We start from the raw sequence: 18,707 nt of genomic DNA on the forward strand, positions 1-18,707 counted from the left end.
GCAAACACTGGACGTCATATTCCAGGTTTTTGGATGACATCTGCATTTTTTGGACAGGTACGTCTGGTTTACTAGAGGAATTTATAACATACTTAAATTCCACTACTGAATTTTTGACCTTTACACATCAGGTAAACATTAAGCAAGTTAATTATTTAGATGTTTCCTTAAGGTTAGAAGATACTGGTTTTAAATCTACCATTTACAGGAAACCTACCTATTCCAATAGTTACATCCATTATAACAGTTCCCACCCAAGACATCAGAAAAAGGGAATAGTCAAGGAATAATTTGTCAGGGCATCCCGTATGATCTCTGATGATCTTGACTATGAACAAGAATGTACACAACTTATGCGGATGTTCCAGGAGAGAGGATATCCTGAGGTATTTTTCACAAACATTAGCAATGAGGTTATGGAAGGTAGGAATACCAAATATAAATCTATTTTAGGTTCAGGAAAGGTAGAAAAATCTACGAGAGCTAAATGGGAATATGATTCCAAAGAAGGGTTTAACAGAGTTTTTGTCACCGAATACAGTGCAAATTCTGGTGTTATCAAGGATATAATAGAAAAAGAACGGGAAAGTTTCTGAGACATTACTGATCTCAGTAACCTTAAAGGAAAAACAGTAAAAACAGTGTTTCGTAAGGGGAGCAATATTAAGAATATATTGGAATATGAACCTTGGGCTAATATGTCTTCAAACCAGCGTAAAGGAACGTATAGATGTGGTGCTTGTACGCAATGTAAATATATATCACATACTGACAAAGTATACATTGCAGCCAGGAACAGGTGGATAACAGCATCCACCTACTCCAGTTGTAATAGTCAAGGGTTGATATACTTGGCTACATGTAAAAAATGTCAAGGGTTTTACGTTGGTAAAACCGAAAGGCATTTAAAGAGAAGGATATATGAACACCTATATGAAATACAATGACAAAATTCTAACAATGCCTTGTTTCGGCACATTTTGATATGTGAGCAGGCCAGGTTCGAATTCTTTGTACTAGAGACTATGCACCGGGATAATAGAGGGGGTCCCTGGGAGATTAGATTAGAACATCAGGAAACTCATTGGCAAATTTTACTGGAAGCCAACAAAACACCTGGCTTGAATGATTTTATATCTATTGCACCATTGTTAAAACTGAAAGCTGCTAAGTTGTGATTTTGTCTGGAAAAGGTGGTTTTATGAATATGTATTCAGTGGAATGCAGTATAAATTTTATTTTTTACATTAAGAACTTATATATTTTAGTATATTATATACTTTTTATGTATATTTGTTTTTATATACATATACATTTCTTGTATAATATACACAAATTTTAGTTTAGTAGTTTTTATAAGTGAAATAGGTTTTACTGCTTTAAATTTCAATTAAATAATGGTTTTAATTGACCACAGCATAGTATATAAACTCAGTTGAGTAATTCATCAGTGTATCTGAAGAAGTCAGGAAATTAAGCTGACGAAAACGTTCTTCTGGTATTTTACTGACGTTTATAATAAACTGGTGTGGTTGCGGTCTCCCACGGACTGATTTTGTTTTTTTGTTGTACAACTATGGTCAGACATGGTGAACACATTGGTACACTATGTCCCACATGACATCTGTGTACCACACACACACACACACACACACACACACACACACACACACACACACACACACACACACACACACACACACACACACACACACACAAGGACCAAGTATGACATTGATGTCCGACACCAGCAAGAGGAATGTACTGCATCTGTGGGCTGATGTGGATACTGTACAGGTAACTGCTGTCATGTTGTGACACCCTCAAGATGTTCAACACATCTTATGTGGTGGATTGATATCATGCCTACACAAGATGTGCACAGGCCTGTAGGATGTCTAGTGTTCCACATCTATAATATAACCATTACACAAAGGCCATAGTTGGACCATGTGTAGCCATTGTACAACAGGGTGTACACACAAGCACATCATGTCTACTGTGTGTGTTGCTTCATGTCTCTGGCCATCCTCCATGGCCATGTGTGTACATGTGTTGGACAAATTATTGTGACGGGCATATATTTCACATGTCTGTGTTGTCCCATATGACATACACCCATAGATGTCATATGCTCCACTGACGACAGGGTTATGCAGACAAAGGGTGGTATGTGGGATATGTTTTCAGGTTAATTAGGCAGTGTTGCAGCCAGGCCACTAGATGTCATGGACATGTCAAGATAGCACATCAGTGACATTTATAGCAGGGCTATGATCCACACCAATGAATCCTGTGGGCTGGCCATACCCCAGCCCACTGTGTAGTACTGTTTGTATTCCCCACATGTGTAGTTCTGATCTGTAGTTCATGTCCCTACAGTGAACAGCACCTCCGCCATTGTATGCACAGCTGTCCACACATCTGGCAATGACAGTTTTTGAGGATTAATGTCAATGAGGTGATTCACATAGTTTGCAAGTGTTGCACATAGGTAGGCATTGTGATGCATTGCAGGTCCGACCTGTATATTGTGACAGGACCATACATTATGTGTACATGTTGTAAATGGTCACATGGCAGATAGATCTGTGCATTATGATGCCTGATAAATAACAGTCTCACCTGCAATGGGCTGCTGTCGCAGCAGAACGCCAGAGGTACCTAAATAGGAGTAACACAGCAGTATGAGCATTATCCTGATGGCTACAGGGTGCAATGTGAATGTTAATACATACAGCAGTACATTAGACTATACTATGGTGTATGCACATGTGTGCATACACAGAGTAGCATACTATAGTATGCGGCATGTATGTATACATGCCTTGCATATGATGTTACATTACATATTGTACAGTGACACATGCAACTATATGGAATATAGTTGTTATAGGTGCAGTACTGACCTACCAGGCAACTCCAGGCTCAGTGGTTGAGAGACACCCATCTCCTCAATATCAGCTAAGGCTTGTGGATGTGGTTCTGCAGGTGTCCCCAGGTTGGCCAGTAGCTCCTCGGTACGTGTTAGTGGGGGTTGGGTTGGTGGTCACCACCTGTTGCACCCTGTTCCCTGGCGATTGCATTCACACACTGTTTCGCCCATCTATTGAGGTCTGTACAGTGTCTGCACACCTGCTGGTATGTGCGGTTGTGGCCACCCACATCATTAACTCTCCTGCGAAGTTCCATCCACAGGGCATGCCGCTGCTGTCCATCCTGTGGCACATGGCTGAACACGATATCATTATCCTCCAAGTGGGTAAAAGGGAGTAGCCTTGCACGTGGCATACCTGGAAGACATAATGATGGAGACAGGTCACAGTAACTCACAGAGACATACAGAGCTACAGCTGAACATACATGTGTATCACATTTATTATGTTTAAATAGTATTTGCAAATCTACATGACCCCGACATGTTTGTGTCACACACATGTGACACTCAATGGTGAGTGGATATTATCACCATATATGTGTGTGTGTCACCTGATTACATTGCTCATACTGTATGTGGATGCTGTCTTGATGTGGGCATGTCTGCTTGCCTGTACTGGTGTTCCTACCTATCAGCACATGGCTGGATGTGTCCACATTAATGCAGTCAACCATGATGCTGTGTATATGTCACATATAAAGACTTACATTGCCTTAACAGACATGACCTGTGACTCTGCAGACTTGCTCAAATAAGGTTTTACATGTATGTGTTCTGCCATATACAACTACACGGCACTGTACAGCAATTCAACATCCTGCCATGTATCACCTGTGTTGCACATGTGACACACATGGGACACTGGCTAGCCAGATGGTATTTGCAGGGATGGATAACAACTATAGCATGTACAGTCAAAGTCAACTAGTAGGCTATATGCCATCGGCCATGTATGAATCTAGGATGAAAGGTTACCTGGCAGTAGCCGACAGGCGAGTCTCTGGGGCCAGGTGGAGCAGTGCCCCATTAGTGACCACAGGGATAATGTTACATTTACCATGCGGTCATCACACCATGTCTGAGAGGGGAACGATGTGCAGCTTTGACGGACAGGAATGCATAGTATGGCAGGACTATGTAAAGTGTATGGGACAAGGCTCTGTCCAGCATGTGGAAGGTGGATGTCCATGAAGTATGTGTTTGAGATCAGGATGTGTACATGTAGCATGTCCAACATCACTGGGTTGGACATGGATTTATTCATGGTATGCATCATGCTACATAGAGGAGATGGGGAATGTGAAGGCTGGTGTAGGCCATCTGGACATGGCCAATACCCCTTAAAGGAAATATGTGATCTGATATGGGTCACTTGAGTGTTGTGTATGGCTGGACAATGATCTCTATATTCATGGATGGCACCCTGTCATTATTAGGGTTGCCACATATGACTACCTGGCAGGTGCGGTGACGTAGCTATCACAGGAAAGACAACTGCATCCCTTGCACGCAAGTGTCCATTATGTTGACCACTGCCTAGGTGGTAGTTCATGGGTACAAGGTTATTATCATAGGGGTGACAATGCAATATGTAGCTGTCAGATTGTGGCCATATGTCAAACACATCTCACCCACAAAGTCCCTTCTGTATGTTGTCCACAACACTCTTGAGTCGGCTATTGCTCCTAGGTCATAGTCATTTGCATACTTCAATAGGCAGATGCCTTCTGTTTGTCTATGAGGTATGGACTACAATGAGGGGGAATACAGTTAATTAACCCTGTCTTACTGTAGCTGCCACTGGTGTGATGAGCATGTATTATTCAGACACCTTCTGTAGTGTTGGTTCTGCCAGCAGTCCTGTTGCAAAACACTCCTGTGACATAGGAATGTACATCTAGTATACCGAGTGTAGGTGGAACACAGTATGGGTGATGATGTCCTATGACCTGGCAAGGTTATGATATGCAGTGTGAAATCAACCTTACTGTCATCTACATCTGTACTGCTGACATCAATTATTTGATCAAGGTTTATGGCCTTTCAGACCAGACTCAGCAGGGTAGTAGTGCAGTACTTCCCATTATCAGTGGTGTCTCCCCCTTTGTGGGTTGTGATACCTGTTGATGTGCACCATTCAGTGTGTCCACAGCCTGACATGGAGCTATGTTTTACATGATGTGTATGTGGAGAGCATCTTGTTTTGCCATATGTGTATGATACAACCTTTGATGTGGACAGGTCCCATGCAGTCTGAGTGCAGCTTGTACCTGCATAGTTGTGGGTACAGGGGCCCTGTGGTGTACATGGATATATGATTGTGTACCTGCTGGGGGGGGGTAGTGTGTTTATGTTATCTAAGACCCTATATGGATTGCTTATTCATGCTCAGCACTTGTTCAGAACTTGTAAGCACTACGTAAGCTACTAATTACTATAACACTCAATCTTCCTCATTACCTAGAGGTAAACAGGTTTTGTACATACTTTTCTCACTTGCGTAGAGTAAAATAGCTCTTGTACTTACTTTTCTCACTTATCTAGGGGAACTTAGTTTTATATTCAGGCATGTCCAAGGGTCAGCTGCCAGTGTTCTCTCCTGTCTATCTGATGAATCTGGACATCTTGAGGCAATGTACACATTGCCTCATGTACACAGACAACCCTCTCCGCCTACCACCCAACACTACAACCTGTGAGATGCACCTTTCTAGCCAAACTGGAGGTAAAGCTCTCTCCAACCTAGCCTGACCCTGACAGTCATGTGGAAAATGTAAACACACTCATCACATAGTCTCACTGAATCTACCCCACCATTAACTGAGAAAACTACTCATATACCAACTCATTAGCTCAACGCTTTCTGGAATTCATAAACACCAATGCCCTGGATCAACATATCCACACACCCACCAGGGGCAACAATGTCCTAGACCTAGGCATTACCAACATGAGTGACCGGTGTTCCACACCTGAAGTCAACTCCTCGTTGGTCCGATCTGACCATGAGCTGAACACCCTTGATATCCACATCCCGCCCCCACCCCCCTATTCAGGGAACCACAGTATAATATGTCTACAAAGCCAACTTCATGCTTCTTAAGACAGACATGGTGAACGTCATGGCAACCATGCAGATGGACAATACTGTTATAACTGCTGAATCCTACACAAATGCACTCTATAAGCACTTACACGAATGCATGGATTGTGCTATCCCAAACAGAACCAAGATGCTATACTCCTAATTAAGGAAACCAATATGGTGGTCCCCTGCCATAAACAAACTGTACTACAGGAGGAAGACACTGTTGCAAAAGAGAGTACAATCCCATGCATGGAGGAGCTCCCTGGTCAGACTCCGTAAGAAGGTGAGCTCCCTTATAAGATCCTCCAAAGCTAGCTACGAAAACAAAACCGCCACTAATTCCACCAACAACCACAAAGCATTCTATAGCTATGTCAAATATCTCAATGTCAACACCCAGATCTGCTCTGAGTTACAGCATGAAGGCACAAACATTACAGAATGAACTGATATTGCCAACATCCTGGCAGATAGGCTCAGTGCTATCTTTCCCCCCTCCCTCTCAAAGCTGCACACTCTAAAGCCAATATCACAACATCCCAGGCTGCATTTTACAAGAACTTCAGAACGTACTGGCTACCTTCCTACGCACCATGTTCAATAATAGCCTCGCATCGGGCTTAGTGCCCCCTGAATGGCGCACAGCAACAGTTATCCCATTCCACAAAGGTGGCGCCACAACAGACCACAGGACCTATTGCCCTATAGACCTGACTAGCCTGGGCTGTAAGGCTATGGAGCACATCATGGATCTCAGTCACAGAGACATTGGGTACCTACAAACCTTTGACCCCTCCTAGTTTGGCTTTAAGGGCAGACCATACTTCCTAAACCTGGTGGACTTCTTAGAGACAGTTACCAAGGCATTAGATGAGGGTAAGGAGGTCCACAAAGCCTACCTAGATCTCTCAAAGAATTTCAACACCATTCCTCATTCTGGTATTATCAATATACCCATCTGCCTAAACATTAACCCCTACATCATGTGATGGTTTGCAAAGTGGCTCACGGACAGAACCCACACAGTGGGAGTTGTATACCCTAGGTCCGACTGTATACCAGTTACAAGTGGCATCCCCCAGGGCTCAGTCCTAGGACCCCTCATGTTCGGTATATAATTCTCTGACATACAGGCAAGCACAGGAGGGCTTTGGCTGAAAAGGTTTGCAGAAGACTGCAAACTAGGGGACATAATTGTTTCCCCAGCTGTTACAGGCACCCTCTGGAAGGGTCGCACTGAGATGGATACCTGGTGTCAATAGCATGGCCTCAAGCTGAATGCCAAAAAGTGCCTTTGGATGTAACTAATTACCCGCGAACTACCACATAGGTGCTAGTCCCCTACATACAGAAAAGGTAATAAGGGATCTGGGAACCCCAGTAGATAGCAATCTCTCCTTCGATACCCATAATGACAAGGTGGTTAGAATAACCTTCTACGTGGCCCCCCCTAATCTCTAATGGGTTTGCATCCAGATCAAAGGAGGCCACTGTGCCTCTCTACTCATGAATTATTAGAACCATTAAAGGATACAACACCCCATTTGGGATATAACTTACAAGACAACTGCAACAGCTTGGAAGACCACAACAGTACCACACCAAGAGGATTACTGACCTCAAACAGATGACCTATGCAGCCCAACCTAAGAAACTCCAGTTGTACTCTGTTGCATACCACATACTCACAGGTGAGCTCTTCTTGACATACAAGGCCCATGTCCAACCCAGTATTGCTGGATATGCTCCACCTAAACAGAGGCCCCTGAGAGCCACATGCTCTAGGGATATACACCTAACTACAATGATGACTAGGACGTGCTGGATGGATAAATTCCTGACCCGGACACTCCCCATGCTTTGGAACATGATTCCAATGTACATCAGGCAGGGCTCCTCACTAGCACTCTTCAAGGGAAACCTTGATGTGTGGAATGGAGACAGACATGTACCCCAAGGATCACTGCAGTGGCTCTGCCATTCAGAGGCACAGGGAACTAATGGCTCTGCCGTTCAGAGGCACAGGGAACTAACCTATGGGGGTGGCGAAAGCCAACACACTCTAGCTAGGCTTATAAATACCCTTGGTAAGATAGCCTAGTACCTACCTTTGCACTTATTACATGTCTTATGTGCATGGATAGTTAACTAGCTCATCTATTTTACTTTGCTATCATGCTGATAAACTTGTCTGGTGACTACATGTCATATGTGTCCTGTTATTGTGTATTGTAAATGTCAATAGACATAACTAATGTTTACCTAACATAACAGTAATGCTGTGTAACTTGTAATACATATCTGCCTACAATACTGTACATTACACAGTTATTGGCATAATATCTCACAATGCAAATCATAATTGCACAGTGGGCCAACTTTCAACATGTTATTCCAGTAATATGCCCATACATATGGCTACTGTTAAAATATATCAACATATACTATCCCCTGTTATAGCACATACTTGTTGGATCAGCCCTGCCACTGACAGCAGCTGGTGAGGAATATTTGTGTTCAAAGCCCTTATACAACATCCCTTGTGGTGTATGCGGTGTTTGCCTTGTGACCTACAGCAGTACACACATAAATACTACAAGCATTACTATGCTCAACAATACATCACAACAAGATAAATGTTTCCACTTTATGGATTGCATGCACTTTAAATATTACAGAACAGGTACTAAATACAGAGACATACTGAGTGTTCTACATACCTTATTAGTAACTCAAGGTGTCGTTGACTGTTGATTCAATCCTTTTCAGTTTGTGTTTCAATCTTCTTTGTAACGTTCTGCTGGTATATACAGATGGTTGGAATGTGTGATAAGCCATAGTTTTCTAGTTAAATATCGGTAACGTGGTATCCTGACCACCAATTGGTGTTCCAAAGTAGTTAATTAGATGCACATCAGCTGTGCAGCTACTCCATTAGCCGATACCATGGCAACAGTGGTGTATAACTGAGTACTCCTTTTAGGCGTTGTCCGTTTGCCTTACTTTCGAGGAAGATGGCCTGGACGTGTTGTTTGTGATGTATTTCAACAGCTATATGGTGACAGACAGAGATATACTAGCTTCATGACTCCCATGGATTGTGTGTAATGGCTAGACGATTTTGTTCTACATGTGAGTACAGCTGTTATATTTCAGAACATTGCTACTTATGCAGGGTTTGTTTGTACCTGATACTTCTGCAGATGTTTAAGTCTGGCAAGGATGTTTGGGCAGCTCAAGGCTGTATGGCTATGCATGAACTGTTATGTGGTTTACAGTGTGCTCACCAGGCATCCTTGATTTGGTGTACATGTGTATCATACTGTGCTGTTACTCAGTAATTGGTAACACATCCCGGTGTACACACAACCCTCTGAAACGGGATTAGTGCAAACAAACCCTGTAACCATCGGCAGCTGTTCCATTGTATAACAGCAACTATTTCACATAGGGCCATGTTAGTGTGTCTCTGACAAGGTATGTTAAGGCTTCTGCAGATGTCGTACACTGAGTGAATGATTTGTGATGTTATTACAGTTTGTATTGTAATTTGTTTTTGTGTGGGGGTGATGATGTTGGGTGTGCATAGCAGATGCAGGTGTGTAGGAACTGCTTTTATACATAAGCGATATGTGCGTGAGGGTTCCTTCCCTATTTGAACAACTATCCTTTAGTGGACCAATACTATGGTAATTGCAGGCTGATTCATTAAGGCACTGTTAAGTGGTTCCTGTATAGCATGCAGGTGATGTTAGTCCTTGAATCCTTTCGGCAAGACATCATAATGTAATAAAGTGTTGCTACATGAAAGCTGTGTATCTCTGTCATAGGTATTTGCAGTAATTGTAGTTGTTTTGGTGACTGATCCTCTTTGGCTAGGGGTGCCACGTTTTCATATGGCCATAGTGGGACATTTTTGGGACACACATCAGATTCCACAGGCCGACACAAACTCACGGTCAGTACAAGGGATAGAACTTTCCTTTCTTGCCTAAAATATAAGCTTATTCTTGTAGCAGTTTAGTTGCTTATCCTGTTTCTTGTAACATGTAGGTATTTTAGATACAGAAAGAACTATTGTATGCAACTATTACATTACATATGGGACATAATTATGTCCTACAATCTCAGGACATTTGCCACGTTTATTATATTTGGTTAGGACACAACCACCCAAAGAGGGACTGTCCCTCGCAAAGTGGGACAAGTGGTAACCCTATCACTGGCTCATGTCCATAGCACATATTTGTAATAGGGTATAGGCATATACTCTCCATATCCTTTGTTCATAAAGGTTGATCGTGGCGGAATGTGTGATTGCTGTGGTCAATGTTATACTCATATATGAACACTTCAGTCGCTGTATACGGGATACCTATGGAATCCCGAAACCACACAGTTCCGACGCCCACAGTACCAGACCCAGACTCCCATACCCCACATTACTGACAGCGACAGTAACTCGCGAAAGTAACACGAACATGGAACACACACACACACGCACACACAGACACACTGCTACCTACCACATCCAAACAAACCATCCTACACTATGTATGAGCAGATGGGCAAGTCTCCCTACACCCTCCATGTAGGAGTCTGTGCCCCCCACACCCCCCCCCACTTTAATATTCTTCCTCCTAGATCGTGCAAACATACGCACAAAGCTAACCCACACCCACACATTACAGTCCCCCAGGAACACACACCATACTCAGAACACACACTTACACACACTACAGCCCTCAGAAACACACTTACACACAGTAACCTACCTGAACCACAACACCAGAAGCACTGACTGACTGTCCCTTAAGATTGTGATTTTAAACCTCTCGCATCTGGTGTTTCAGTACTGTGTTCTTTCGGACCTTAAGCCTCGGGATTACGCGCGTCGGTATGTCAAGCAGTCGGTATGTGGTAGGTATCCCATTTATATGTACCTCCATGGTTATGTAGATGTTGTTAACCTATCTATATATCTACATATATATGTATATCCCCATGTATATCGACGGATCACCTTTAAAACCTCGAAACCGCGTTTGCCCGACACACTAATGCCCGAAACGAAAAGACCGAAAACATAAAACGCCGACAACGCAAAACACCGAAAACCATTACACCAACACACTACACGTAAACAACACAGTACACTACATAACATATGCACTATCCCTAACCCAAACCCTAACCCTAAGGTCCGACACTACCGCACACTTACTCTACCTGCACCCTAACCCTCACTCACTTACCCACCCCTAAACCCACAGTCCCTCGCTATCGCACACACACCCTACCTGCACCCTAACCCTAACTCACTTAACCCACCCCTAACGACCGAGTCCGTCGGGTTCTCACCTTTTCGGTCATCTGCGTTTTCGGTATTCTCGTCCCGTCGGATTCCGTTTTGGGCAAACGCGACTTCGAGATTTTAAAGGTGACCCATATCGACATATATCTCTCTCTCCCTCTATATATGATGATGTATATATATATATATATATATATATATATATATATATATATATATATATATATATATAAAACATACACCATTCATTGGGTACATGCTGGCTTGTCCTATTTCCACACATTCCTACCGTTTGTGTTTTATCCTGTCAGTATACACAACTGCCATTGGTACATCTCAGCTTGCTTAGTGGTATGATATTGTGAAGATTGTGTACATGGTTGCGTGTTCTAATCCTGGCAGTGGTATTTTACTTCTCAGAGCAGGCACTGGTAGTGCAAGGGTGATTAACACACATTTCAGCGGTTGTGTGTTCCACATGTTTATTATTCTGTGGAATACTACCTATATATGCAAGCTGTGTTTAAGGTATACTATGTAACATGTAAACATCTGAGAAGATTCCTGTCAGGGATACTCCCCATTATTTGGAACTACATCCCTGATTACGTTATACAAAACCCCTCACTAACACTCCAGGGAATCCTTGCAGAGTGGGTGGGGAACAGTGGATACACCCCAGGGATCCCGCAATTGGCTCTGCTTCACAGAAGGACAGTTAATCGATGGGGTGGCGACAGCAGACACTTTTTGTCTATGCTTATGAGTGGCCTCGGGCAGTTAGGCATGTACCTACCTGTGTATCTATGAACCTGTACATACAGTATGGACACATGCTGATAGCTTAATTTACTGTTCAGGTATTGACTTACCTTGTGCCAATGGCGGTTGTGTGTACAATAGTTGAGGGCTACCTATGTTGAATGCACACAGTAGACCACCTATACATGACAATTTACAGGTGGTTGTGTGTGTGCGCCATCCATGTTTGCTGTGTGTGCAGGTGGAGAAGGGTGTCAGTCCATGAGTGCCTGCACTGTCAGTGTGTGTGCTATACGTTCCCTCTTTGCCAAGGCATGGGCATACTGGGCATGCCTCTGTCTGCCTACTGGGGCTAGCACAGGGTGTTCCTGGTCTGAGTCCCTCTGTGCCTGTGGGTCCCTTGGCAATGGTGTTGGGCTGTGAGGGCCTTCACCATTCTGTCCCTGCTGCAGCTGCTTCCGCAGGATCATATTGTGTAGCATGGCACATACTATGAAGATGTGGGCACACGTGCCTGGAGAGTACTGCAAGGCTCCACCAGATACGTCCAAGCAACGGAACCGTGATTTCAGCATCCCAGACACGCACTCTATGATGATTCTGGTTTCTGCTTGTGCCTCATTATGGTGTTGTTGCGTGGCTGTGTGTGCATTTCTGATGGGAGTCATCATCCACGGTTCCAGTGCATAGCCAACATCCCCCATCAGGTGGCCTTATGGGATGTCCCCCCTGGCAAATACCTGATACAGCTGTGAGACATGCCAGATGTGGGAGTCATGATAGCTTCCAGGGCTGCCAGCACAAACATCCATGATAATGCCCTGGGCATTGCACACAAGCTGACAGTTGATGGAGGGGTATCCCTTGTGGTTTATGTAGCGCCTACCCTGCTCACCGAGTGGTGACTTGATGTGTATGTGCGTACCATCTATTGCACCTAGTACCTCCGTGTAGTCTGCCACACAGTGGAAGAGACGCATATTGCTGGCCAACTCCTCCTGCGTTCGGGGGAAGTATATGTGCACATTGGCATGGGGTAACATGGCATCCAGGAACTGGTGGAGTACCCTGGATGCTGATGCCTGTGAGATCCCCATGATATCCCCAGTTGGCCTTTGGAAGGTACCTGTGGCTGGTATTCTCAAGCTTACACATACCTTTGTGTCCAATGGGATGGGTTCCCCTCTGTTACTTCTGGCTCTGAGGCGTGGCTGGCACAGCTCAACAAGTTGCTGTATGATGTCCCTGTCCACCCTGTAACACTCTACTATCTCCAGATCATGTAGCCCTGGTAGGTTACCCTGGGTCTGAACACTGTTCTCCTCCTCTGGTGCCTGAGATGATTGTCAACATCATCCTCCACACTACCGTCAGTCTCCAACACATGCTGGTGAATCAAAGCTATGGCAGCCCCTAACATGTACATATTAAATGTTCCCTGTCTGTATACACCAATGGTGCAGAGTGTCTGGGAATACACAAGTGTGTGTGTGTGTGTGTGTGTGTGTGTGTGTGTGTGTGTGGGGGGGGGGGCTTTCACATCTTATACTATTGTGCAATGGATGATGCTGGTTTAATTGGGTGTGTTTGTGCAATTCCAGCTGTGGGGTATCTTAATTGTTGGTTTTACATCAGGTACTGCTATTGTGGGGCCTTTGGTGTTGGCTTGGCTGCTGTGATTCATCTATTGCCCTTTGCTTCACTTTTCAACCCGATTCCCCTCCCATTGTCAAGCATGCAGCCAGCTGCCGGCTTTATTGTTTTGTACTTTCACAACCCAAGATTGTGTTGGGAAATGTGTTATGTAGCTGATCTACTGCAAGTTTGCTTTGTTCTGCTGTGACAGTTCTCTTTTCTTTGCTGTACGGCACCTCCCCTTTCCTGTTTTGCAGGTAGCTGCAAGCAGCCTTGTTAGCTGTTGTCAATGGCCCACTGTGAGTTCCTAGGTGTTAATTACTCATTTGTACTCCAGTTACCATGCTGCAGCATTTCCTTATTGTCTTCCCGTATCCTTCCTGTTTCAGCTGTGGTGCGCGATGCGCACAGCCGTTTACCGGGTTTCAAGTGCGTTGTCATCCACGTTCACATGCACTTTCGGTTACCTTCTGTGCTCTCAGCTAAGCAAAGCTATGGCGACTTCCACACCCCTATCCTGTGGCTTTGCTTAGCAACAGGCAACCCGGATTAGCAATGATCCAGTGTGCTTACAGTACAGTGGCGCACCCCTCTCTTGATGTCATGTTTACCTCCAGGCCACTCCTTTGTGTTGTACCACTACGCCTTGTGGTACATCCTTATGCCAGCAGGGCGTTTGCGATTCAGTATTATTTGACTCATTTGCATGGCATTGACTACTAATTCCTAGTTACCATGCAGAACACTGTCACAGACCCTTAGCAGCCCTTGCGTCATGGTTGGGGTGTAGAATGCGTGCCATTGACTATTATGGGGAATTCATGAATTGTGTTATATTGCAGTTTTATGACATCTAAATATATTTTCCTTGTGATCCCGTTTGCGCACAGATGCACTGCGGTTTTACTTTGTGTTAGTGTGGCCATGACATTAAATGTTATTTTTTTATGTGTTGTGCATGTTTTTTTATGCCATTGGCTATATATTTAGCCATTGGCATATATTTTTAACATTATAATACGTAAGTTTGGTCCACTTTCATGGCACCGATTTTATGTTTGAAAAAATGTAAACCATTTTTTTTGTTTACATTTATTCGTGCTTGCGCTACACCTGCACCACTTGATGAATCGCTATATACCTTCATTTGCATGCTACACTGCTGCGCATGGGGTAGTTAGCATACATGCGCCGGGAGCTGCGCAGCTCTGGCGTATGCTGGTAGTGCATGTGGAAACAGCTCGTACATGAATTGCTCGGCCGCCATATTTGGTGCTAGATCGCCGACGCTACTCCGGCACCTGGCACAAGCTTCATGAATCCAGGGGTTAGTCTAATCTTCCTATTTCCTATCTATTTCTAAGAGAAACAAGACACAGGCAGAATGGTGAGTTCGATATTCTCAAGACTGATGCTCAAATGCTCTGATTCTTTCTGTCCTTAAATTGATAACACAGTACCACTGATTCATTTTATTTCAGATTACATCATTTCTTTCTGGTTCCCAGGCTAACAGAAGCTCAGAGGTTAATAGCCCTTTTGATCTTGCAGCTGGTCAGGATGCCAGAGCAATAAAATAAATTATTCAAGCAAATTCTAGCAATTAACTCTGGTCTGAAAACAATAGCTAGAATTCCTTCATTTAGACATCTCGGCTCCGAGCCCTGAGATCAAAGACAGTCATAAAATGCTTGACTTAGCTTTGTTACAGCAGAGTGCACTGTTACATTTTTGCAGTTCCACATTTAACACAATTTTTTACCCTTTAAGAGAACAAGCCTGTGGCTTATATTAATATTTTCAAATGACAGAGAATTCTATCTGGCTAGGCTGGCAGCCTTCACCTAGCTTCACAAGTGGCACTTTATGTTTAGGAAAGAAAAAAAGAATGACTACAGTCACTGCCATAACCAGAAGCAGAAAAACTGCTAAGGGTCAGAAAATCTGAACTAACTTAATAAGGAAATCCATAGTTAAGTAAAAATATACATATACGCAATTCTCAAGATTCATGTTAAAGATGATTTCTTTTCTTTTTATTGCAGGAAGTTACTTTGCAAGGGATGCTTCATACTCCAATGGCTATTCCAATTCAACATCGGACTCCAAAAACATGTTTGTAGCCCGAGTGCTAGTAGGGCAGTGTGTAGAAGGGATCTCAAGCTATTTACGTCCTCCATCCAAGAATGGGAAGGCCAACGATTTCTATGACAGTTGTGTAAATAATGTGTCCAATCCTTCTATCTTTGTTATCTTTGAAAAGCATCAGATTTATCCCCAGTACCTGATTAAGTACTGTGATAAAGCTACAGCACCTGTAGTTCAAATTAAAAGTCCCAGCATTGTTACCCAAAGTACTGCACCTGCATATCGTAGTAATTTCCAAACAGTTGTTACTCAAAACACTGCTTATTCATATCATAGTAATAGGCCCAGCATTGTTTCTCAGAGTGCTGCACGTGCAAATCATATTAGTAGCCCTAGCATTGTTCCTCAAAGTACTGCACCTGCAAATCATATTAATAGGTCCTGGGTTGTTTCTCAAAGTACTACACCTGCAAATCATATTAGTAGCCCCAGCATTGTTCCTCAAAGTACTGCACCTGCAAATCATATTAATAGGTCCTGGGTTGTTTCTCAAAGTACTACACCTGCAAATCATGTTAATAGCCCCAGGGTTGTTCCTCACAGTACTGCACCTGCAAATCATGTTAATATCCCCAGGGTTGTCCCTCAAAGTACTACACCTACATATCATAGTAATAGCCCCAGATCTGATTCTCAAAGTACTGCACTTACACATAATATTAATACCCCCAGGGTTGTTCCTCAAAGTACTAAACTTGCATATCATAGTAGTAGCTCCAGGGGTACTGCTCGGAGTAATAGTTCCTGTCTCATATGCTAATTTTAATAGCTGTGGCATTCTGGAACCCACATATCTGCTGCATATTTTCCTCCCATCAGTTATACCACTTCTTGAAATTCTGTCTGGCACTTATTCTACTCCTAACATTTATGTTACTTCTGAAAATTCTAGATCTCATGTTTTTCGCACATATTCTGCTTCCTGAAGTTGTTACTCCTGGAAATTCCAGTCCTTTGTGAATACAGATAAACTCTTCTAGTACTGGTAGTGTTTTTTTCTTCTTTTTATAGAGGGTGTTTTCATGGCCTTTCTTTTTTTCTAGTGGTGCAAATGTTTTATATATTTTCTAAATGACTTGGGTGTAATTGAAGTAACATAATTCACAATTTTGTAAGTAATAATGGAATTTCAGAAGCATTTTAAGCCATAAGACAAATTTACATGTTTGATTACATTTATAATGGATACTATTGCTAGACATTCTTAAATTTGTAAGTATTTCTATTTATCTATTAATTTATTTGTGAACTGGGTAAATTGAGTGATACAAAACACTTTTAACTTGTGACCTGGACCACTTGCAAAAGTCAAGGCAATTAAATGACATTGTGCAATAACAGTTACAACATAGACTTTAAAGGTGACAAGAAATGAATAAAAGAATAACTGCATAATATATAAATTGTGTTTTGAAATCATGTTCATACACCATAATTGGCAGGAGATCCCAGAGGTAATGAAGACTGCAACAGTGAAAAGAGGGAATTCTACTGTTATGGTAAGATTTAACACAACTGTACTTTCTCCTACTTATTATTCATTAGAAAATGCACATTATTTATTAGAAAATACACATTAATGCAGAACCTGTTGCTACTGTTTTTTTTTGTAAATAAATCACTGAAGTTTACATTCAGTATCCCCTGTGGACTAATGATACTCTTGCAGCAGATGATTCTAGTCTCAGCAGAAAAAAAAATACAGTGAAATTAAATCTAATTCCCTAGTCTCATTGCTATATTTTCCTTATCTTCAGCAGCAGTAATGCTGGTTGACAGTGACCTTTCTTTAACAGAAGTAACACGCAACCACAATACCTCTGAATTATCCGTGATTTGGGCTCATATTTTTGCCCTATTCCTCTTAAATTTTTTGACTTTATGGTGTTTGTGTGTGTGTGAGAGAGACGTAGGATATCTTTGCTAACCTCCATTTAGGGGAGGTTGTTATACAAGTTCAATCAACAAATATTGAACCATTACAATATAAAATATTAAACTCTTGAACCCCTTTCTATGTTCAATTTATTTAACAGAAAATTGAACAGATATCTAACCTTCCTTTTGAAAATGGCCCACACGGTTTAAATAAATAAATAAAAGTTGACTGTCCAGCATGGAAGAAAATGCAGACGTGGTAAAAAAAAAATCTTTTAATTTTAGAAACATCAGCCAGAGAGGGCATGCATTCACTTTAAAGTCTCATACAATAAAGTGTTCTGGCTCTACCACTATTAAGTCTTGTAATACAAAGGTAGATTTGTAAACTAAAGCAATACCACTGCATAACACCTCATCAAAAGACAAAACATATTATGGCTCCAATAATATTTCACTTGTTGAATCTATTCCAAACAACAAACTAATCGAATAAGCCCAAGGAGAACCAATAAGTGCTCTCACACCTCTCCTTCGCCAGAACCACGTCCAATCCAAAGATTTTCAAAAACTCAAAGGTAATAATTCCGCCCAAGGATGCTCGAATAATTCCGCCACAATAAGATGTAAAACTTGATTGTTTTATTAACTAAAACACTGTCAAAAACAACTCACTTCAGCGTACATGTAAAAATCCAACGACAAACAACAGTAAAAATGTTGGAAACAACTGCCAACAAAAAAGCATAAAGCAGACTGAAAAGTATTTAATGGTTAAGCGCTTTCACCTGTAACCTACATGCTTCTTCAGAACACTGTCCACATCAATACTTCTGCTTTTTTATAACTTTTTAGGCGCCAAATCTTTAAAAACAAAGTCGCACATAAACTGCTACTTAAAGCGACAAGCCCAAATAACTCGTACCTTCTGTTCCTGTTGTTCA

The 18,707-nt window shown here is 42.4% G+C and overlaps 1 protein-coding gene across 8 annotated transcripts in view; it reads left to right on the top strand.

Annotated features, from left to right (window-relative positions):
- The window catches only part of LOC122815566 (protein mono-ADP-ribosyltransferase PARP12-like), a 981,818-nt gene extending 964,536 nt beyond the window's left edge, over positions 1 to 17,282 (top strand). For all 8 annotated transcript variants that reach the window (XM_044088163.1, XM_044088164.1, XM_044088168.1 and 5 more), the window contains one exon: positions 15,783 to 17,282. In XM_044088163.1, coding sequence (XP_043944098.1) covers positions 15,783 to 16,645 — 863 coding nt within the window. In that variant the 3' untranslated portion in view covers positions 16,646 to 17,282. The remainder of the gene's footprint in view (positions 1 to 15,782) is intronic.
- Positions 17,283 to 18,707: the final 1,425 nt, after the last annotated feature.

Source organism: Protopterus annectens, chromosome 11.part0 (assembly GCF_019279795.1).
Source record: "Protopterus annectens isolate FY-2018-M chromosome 11.part0, PAN1.0, whole genome shotgun sequence".
Lineage (NCBI taxonomy): Eukaryota > Metazoa > Chordata > Ceratodontiformes > Protopteridae > Protopterus > Protopterus annectens.